This window comes from Phalaenopsis equestris, unplaced genomic scaffold (assembly GCF_001263595.1).
Source record: "Phalaenopsis equestris unplaced genomic scaffold, ASM126359v1 Scaffold000202, whole genome shotgun sequence".
In the NCBI taxonomy this organism is placed as follows: Eukaryota; Viridiplantae; Streptophyta; class Magnoliopsida; order Asparagales; family Orchidaceae; genus Phalaenopsis; species Phalaenopsis equestris.
Window position 1 is genome coordinate 4,783,693 of NW_018164644.1, and position 7,974 is coordinate 4,791,666.

Consider the following 7,974-nt stretch of genomic DNA (forward strand, 5'->3'; position numbering starts at 1 on the left):
TTAATGGGTGATTGACTCACAATTTATGTTGGTTGACCAAGTATGTAATCAGGTTGAACATGACCTAAAGAGAATTGGCTAGGTTGGACTTAGATTGAGCTTGGGTTAGGTAAACTTAGCCTAAGTTAAACCTGAACCCTAATTAATGTGTTTTAATTATAAAAAATATTTTAAACATGATTTTAAAATTGTAAAACCTCTGTTAATGGTCAAACGTTCAATCAGAGAGAGTTTTACAATTTTTATAATTTTTATAATTTTTAATTTACATAAATATGGTGTTTCATTCAAAAATCAAAATACAAATATAGAGAAACTAAAATGTTTTGGAAAAACCAGAAAACCTTTTCCCAATGCCATTTAATATCTCTGCCAAATTTCATATTTTTCCCACTTATATTTTAATTGTTATGATTTAAATACTCCAGAACTTCAAAAATTAATTTAAAAATATTTACTTGATGAAAAATTATGATTTGGTTTTGAAAAATCCTCTTCCTTTTTTTGAGTTTATAGCATCTTTCGATTAATTTTTTTGAGTTTTTTATAAAAAATTACGTAATTTTGAAGTTTAATTATAATTTTTGAAATAAAATAATAAAATAAAAAAAAATCTCAGCATCTCCTCCCTCGCTCGCTCGACGCCCACGAAACAGGTCCCGACGCATGCATGGAGAAAACCGACGGCCGAAACTTTCCGGAGTCCGTCCTCCGCTGATTCTCAACTAAATTTAAATTTTGCGTTCGGGCTCGTTTTGTTCAGCTCAAAGAGTATATCACATCCATACGGATACTTGAGTATTTTGTGATCTACTTTTCGATCTGAAAGGGAGTGAAATTTGAGATTATTATTTCAACTTAAGAGATATACCTGAGCCTAAGAGGTTTGTAATTAGGTTTGAATAAATTGGTCTTCCTGAGCTTATCCAACTCCTCGTGGCGTCGTTTTGACGTAATTTTCGCGGCGGGTCGGAGGTTCTAGAGGTTTACCGGAATTTAGCTCGATTTCGGCTTTTACGGCGACGTCGGCGTTTTCTGACGAGGGAGGAGAAATGAGAGCTGCTCTTGTGTGTGTGGAGAAGAAAATGAAGAGTTGGGGGCTGTTGCTGTTTTAGGAGAGAAAAGGGTTTTTTTTTTTTTTTTTTTTTAGAGGTGTGTGAGGTGTTTATGTAGGAAGAGAAGGGGAGAAAGAGAAATATTTTTTTTTATTATTATTTTTAATCCCACGCCTGTGAGATACGGAAGAGAGGGAGAAGGAGAGGCGTGCATGAGCAATGGGTGTTATTTATATATATATATATATATATAAAGGGGGGAGAGAGAGAGAGATATGATTTTTTTTCTTATATGGTGGCTGTAGGCGTGTGAGAGAGCGAGAGAGAGAGAGAGAGAGAGAGAGAGAGAGGGAGTTTTGAAGCATATGTGAATTTTTTATTATATATATATATTCATATATTAAGGGAGAGAGAGAGAGAGGGGTGGGGATGAATGACCATGACTTAAAATCGGATAGGATAATAGAATTTATTTTTTTTTTATTTTTGTGTTTTTTTAATATAATAATAATATTATTATTATTTTTATTATTATCTAAATCTCCTCGTGCATTTTTTGTCGAACGCATCATCGTGGTGAAATGAACGATCTCCTTAAGCGAAATCAACGTTCCGGACACACTCGCGCAGTCTATTTCGTCATTCGGGGTCGTTCAGACTACTTTTTCTGCAATCGGGTCAAAAAAAATGTGTCAAATTTAATTTTCGTCAAAATTTTTATTCGTGATCGACCGTTTTGAAATTGATCACGGGCCAATTAAATTGATTTGGATTGGATCTTGACATGTTGAATTTGAAATTAAGCTATTTGATTAGTCATGATGCTCAGTTTGACAATTTTTGCCAAAGCCAGTGAATTTGATCAAATTGGATCCAATGGATGGTCAAGAATTGGTTTTAAGGGTATTTGAAATAATTCTTGAGGATTTGAGAATTTTCGGTCCACGAGTGACATTTTGATAATTTTGGCCGCATTTGGTCAAAGTGGTCAAAATGTTGATTAAAGGCTCGAGGCAGTTCATGATGAAATTTGGAGTCAAATGACAATGTTCAGGGTCATTTTCGATCAATGTGAAATGTTTTATGATCCTCGAAGTATTTTTAAGTATTCGTTATTTTGATGTCGAAGTGGAAAAAAGTTATCCGGAAGTATGACAATATACAGTTAAAATTCTCAGGAAGACATAAAGAATGATTTGGTGTGATTTTTAGGATTTATTGGTGACTCTAGGAGATTTTGGAAAATTTGATTTGATATTTTGGAAAATTTGATATTTTGGGGGTATAGGGGCATTTTGGTAATTTTTGGGAAAATTGGGTATTTTTGCAATTTTTGGGTAGGTCTAAATGATAAAATAAAATGGTTTGAAGTCAGTTGTGTGATTCAATTGCAATTTTGGGAAATTTTGAAGAATTAGAACATTCAAGTGGGCATTTTAGGAGAAACTGGGTTCAAATAATTTTGGTTAGCCTCATTGGTGTAATCTGCAACCCAGTGATATGAAAATACAATGTTTATGATGATCATGGGAATTATGAATGATGATGCAATGTATTGAAGTCAAAAAGTGTGTAGAACAGTGCAAGTTTTTTCTATAGTCCAAAGGTCCTATAGGAATTCTCATCAGGGTTCCCTTATGTAATATCGATCTTTATATTAAAAACTAGTGATTACATATAGAACCAACATAGAGAACACAAATTTGGTTGCAATGTCTACGGAGAAGTTGGGTACCATTTCTAAGATACTAAGATAGTCTTCAGGAAAATCCTAAGGCTAGATCCTAGTTACTAAAGGAAAGACCCAAAACCCTCACCCAAAAGTGAGGTCAACAATGCACCACAACAATGTGTCGCGTCGTCGCGATGTCTAACCTCAACACGTTGCCACAACGCACCATCGCGACGCTCCGCTGAGGTACCTCGCCGCGATGCATCCCCCCAACACATCGTCACAATGCATCACGTCACCACGATGCCTCGCAACGAACCTCATTTGTCACGCTCCGCCACAATGCGTTGCGTAGCTGCGACGACACACCGCGATGCTCCGCCCTCACACGTTTCTACGACCGCGTCGCCGCGACGCATCGTCCCAACGCGTCGCCACCCCACAACACGTAGCCGCGACACACAACCGCAATGCATCATCTCATCGCGACACACAGCCGAAAATTTTCCAACACCCATCACTCTCGAGCCTTTGTTTTTTTTTTATGTCATGACTTTTTGGCCGTCAATCTTGAGCGTTTTTTTTTTAATATAAATGCTATCCTCTAGCTCCTTCACGGACAAAACAAACATAATTAAGTATTTCTCTCCTTAATATAAAATTTACTTATTTTCTCAAATTTTAATATATATTTTTTTCAAAATCAGTTCGACTGAAATATATTAATTTCAATGATTTCAAAGTCTCGAAAGCAAATGTCATAATTTTATTTATAATTGAAATATATCAGTTCCACTGAAAAATCACATCACACCACATAACTTTTTTAATCATTTTTAAATAAATGATTAAATATTTAAATTGTTAGGAAACATTATATCCCACTTACATAAATATTTTTGTCATTATTAAATTAATAATTAACACTTTTAAATTGTTGTGAATGTTGGGTAATGTAGAGGTTTGGTCCACCGTAATTTAATTAGTATTCTAATTAAAAATCTCGCATACCGCTCATCTACCACATCCTACATACCGCTCACCTACCTCCCACATATCGCTTTCATGGTATCTATAAATAGTCCCTTTTGACTTAAAATGAGAAGTTAAGACAGGCAGGGACAAGCAAAACAAGAATAATCACAGTCCTCTGAGAGAGTAAAAGAGGAAAAGAGAGAGAGAGAGGAAATGAGAGAAGAAAATAGACATTTTTTTGTAAACATCGAGGTCTTCGACAGTGTAATTCATTGAAGAAATATAATCCTCTGTAGCTTCGTGGATATAGGTAAATTTGCCGAACCACGTAAATCTAAGTATCGCTTTGGTGTTTTTTCTACGTGTAATTTTTCTCATTCCATTTTTCGCTTTATTGTCGTCATTTTTCACAACAATAAAAAGAAATATTACTATTTATAAAGATCATAACAAGATTCTCATAAAAAAAATAATTAATTGGTTGAGCCGGCAAGTTTTGAAAAAAAAAATATTATGTAGGACTAAAAATAACATTGTTGTGCATAATAATAATAATAATAATAATAATAATAATAATAATAATAATAATAATAATAATAATAATAATAATAATAATAATAATAATAATAATAATAATAATAATAATAATGTAATAATAATAATAATAATAATAATAATAATAATAATAATAATATATTGTATTATTACATATGGAGTCAGAATACATCCCTATTTTGTATATAAATTTTTTTTATTATTTTAAATTTTTTTAAATCTACAAAATAATTAGAAAATTTTATGGCCGTGTGATACCATGTTTTGTGTGATTTTTATGTCATGTTCTATGAAACATATTAAAAATAATATTATAATTTTTTATAATATTTTGTGAATTTTTCCGTCGTTTTCTTATACTAAAATTAAAATTATAAATAATTTTTAAATCCAAAAGAAAATTGTCAATTCATTTATTTATAAGTGTTGGCTATTTTACCTTCTCTTGAACTTCTTCTATTGAATGTGCATTAAAAAAACATGAAATCTTTACCTCAACATAACATTTGATCAAAATGTTATGTTGACCAGTTCAACTCTTCTAGTGGACGTTTTCTATGGCCAAATTTGCTGGAAAATTTTCTAACCATTTTATGCGGGAATATAAATGTATTTTTTTCGTGCAATATGTTAAAAATAATATTTTTGTGTGCAAGAAAATTCATGATGGTAAAATAATAATTTAATGTCTTAATTGCACGAAAATATAACACACTTAATTCTTTTTATAATTATATGCACTTAGGTTAACTCTTTAATTGAATTAAATAATATAAAATGATAATGTTGATAATCACAAACATACAATTGTCATACAGCTTTAATAGTCGTAATTGAACTATAATAAATATAGTTCTTTGTGATAATTGCAATAGTGGGTTGCTACAAAGACATCATTTTGTCATAAAGATTATAGTCGTTGGTTGTAATAATGTCAGCTGGCCACGGGGGCCATAGTTAGAAATTATAATGGTAGTTGAGCACATAAATCATTGTTGGTAGCTACAGCTGAATCCATTTGCCTTCCATCTCACCTCAAAAGCAGCAACTACAGCACTAACTCTAATCCCGCACGCCGTTCTCTCCCAAACCTCCTCCCACACTTCACCGCTCTCAACTACTTCCGGCGCTTCCAGCGGCTGCTTCACGAAATCTCCGGAGGGTTACTTAAACTGCGATGGCGTCCGCGTGCAGGACATAATGGAGGCGGTCGAGCGTCGCCCCTTCTATCTCTACAGCAAAGATCAGATCACTCGGAACTTCGAAGCGTATCGAGAGGCTCTTGAAGGCTTGGGATCGATCATTGGGTATGCCGTCAAGGCGAACAATAATCTCAAGGTTCTTGAGCACCTACGGGAGCTGGGTTGTGGAGCGGTGCTTGTCAGTGCGAACGAGCTCCGACTCGCACTTCGTGCTGGCTTTGATCCTACCAGGTTAATAGTTTTGATTTTTTTTAACGAAGTTTTTCAATGTTTCTCAGACTTTGGATTGGTTGCTTGCATGGAACTCCCTTTAAGTTATACGATTTGAAGAAAGGAGAGTAATTTATTTCATTTCAAAGCAAGGATAGCCAAACCTGGCCTCATTTTAGGTTTTCTGAAGATTTAGACAGCACTACTAATATCCTTTTTGATTGGAAGTAGGATTCAGTAAACCAGAATTATTAAATTTTATACAATCAGGATTTAAGAGGATTTGGTGCAGTAAATTATATGGTCGAACTTTTTGGTTGTCCAATCCGGCCAAATCCTTGGGTTTTGGATGATTGCAAGTTATATGGATTTATAGAGATTTAGTCGATGATGCTGAAATGATTCACTTGTCTTACCAATATATGATAATCCATTGTTTGAGCTAAGATTTATCAAATCCTGCTAAATTTAGGATTTAGTTTGAACTTAAGATGTGTTTTAGATAATTATCTACAAGACCAAACTACAATGTGTTTTAGATAATTATCTCAGATAATAATAGCTCATGGATGAGAATCTTATTGATATATTAATGATTCATTTGCTTTCTCGGTATTTGAAGGTCAGATGTGTATTTAATGGAAATGGGAAGCTGGTGGAGGATCTTGTTTTGGCTGCTAAAGAAGGGGTGTTTGTGAATATTGATAGCGAGTTTGATCTGGAAAATATTGTTATTGCGGCGAGAATAACGGGAAAGACGGTTCGAGTTTTACTTAGGATAAATCCAGATGTAGACCCCCAGGTAATATGCTTTATATGGCTGACAAATTGACAAAATCTCTCTGAAATTGAATTTTTATTTTTTCATCTTGTCGGCATATTCAAATTCCTAAAAATATTACAATTGTAGGTACTTAAAGTCAACAAAATATGCATTTTGTTCTTGTTTGTTAAACAAACTCTTTGTACAATATTCACATGGTCATTTTCATATTCATTATCCATTTTTCTTTGCTAGTTATTATTATTTTTTTAATGCATTATCATCTTGATGGAAGCGAGGCACTTTATCAATTATATTTGGTTATGCCAATCAGTTGCTCAAAACTTCAAAAACATGCATCTTTGAATGCATGCAGTAGTTTTCATTACAAATCCTCCCGTTCTTTCCCTTGTTTGTTTGAATATAGTTGTTAATTAATATTACTAAATTGTTAAGATAAATCACAAAAGTTGAACTTAGGAAGGGTTCTTCAGCTCCTTAACTTTTTAACTACCCTAATTAATTATCTCTTAAATGGTTAACAAGCAAACGAAAGTGTGCCTACGGAGGCTATCATATCATCCAATAACCAATGAATGCCCTTTTCCCATTGATTTATATTTTTACTGATTTTGACCTTATCGATGATGAGATTGAATTGTTGTTTGACTTCTTTTCAAACTTATGGTTCTTTAGAAAAGTTTCATTACTTGTTGCTAGTTGTCTAACTGTGTGTTATTTTTATTTGGATCAATTCTGTACATTCAATTTTCTAAACTAGATGTATAAATGTCATTTGATTTTTAAACAGCAGTTTAATTGGAGAATCGTATAAATTAAGCCACCTTTTGTGCTAAACTGTTGGAGTATGCTGGCAATGTTATAAATATGTTTTTGAATGACTTCTACGTTTTCTTTTGGATGCTAATCATTTACTGTTTGGTTAATTATCTTACATGTCATTTCTTCATGTGCGATAATGAGACCTTGTCTTTTTGTTTGTATGATTTAATACTTTTTTGTGGTCAAACTTGATTTCCTATACTCCTTTTCTTTTCATTAGGTGCATCCATATGTAGCGACAGGCAACAAGAATTCAAAGTTTGGTATTAGAAATGAGAGGCTGCAATGGTTCCTAGATTCCGCATTTCGAATATGTACTGATTTTGGTAGTTTAAGGAAAACCCCGGAGGCATATACTGTCGAATAGCCAGATGGTTCGCCGGAGTTGTGGATGGAAGGCTCGTCAATATTATGCCCGCAGTCATGAGGAGGAGGAGGAAGACGTTGGAGGAGGAGGCCATGTTAGCTGGGCTTGCAGAACTGCTACTACTTTCGTGTGGGGTTTATTTATACTAAAAATTTTCCGAATGAGGCCAAAAAAGAAACAATTAAAGACAGTTGTATATATGTTTGTTAAATAATTTGACTGAGAATATTTTTTAACTTATATGATTCCACTTGGGATAAATAGGTTCCATTTGGCGAAATAATAGTTTATTTAGTTAAATTAATATGGATCAGTTTTTAAGCTTTTTATAA

At 33.4% G+C, this 7,974-nt stretch overlaps 1 protein-coding gene across 1 annotated transcript in view; it reads left to right on the forward strand.

The window, feature by feature from the left end:
- Nucleotides 1–7,642, forward strand: part of LOC110022732 (diaminopimelate decarboxylase 1, chloroplastic-like) — a 10,195-nt gene extending 2,553 nt beyond the window's left edge. The window contains exons 2-4 of the mRNA XM_020721806.1: nucleotides 5,260–5,690; nucleotides 6,297–6,471; nucleotides 7,496–7,642. Of these exons, the coding sequence (XP_020577465.1) occupies nucleotides 5,260–5,690; nucleotides 6,297–6,471; nucleotides 7,496–7,642 (753 nt within the window). The remainder of the gene's footprint in view (nucleotides 1–5,259; nucleotides 5,691–6,296; nucleotides 6,472–7,495) is intronic.
- Nucleotides 7,643–7,974: the final 332 nt, after the last annotated feature.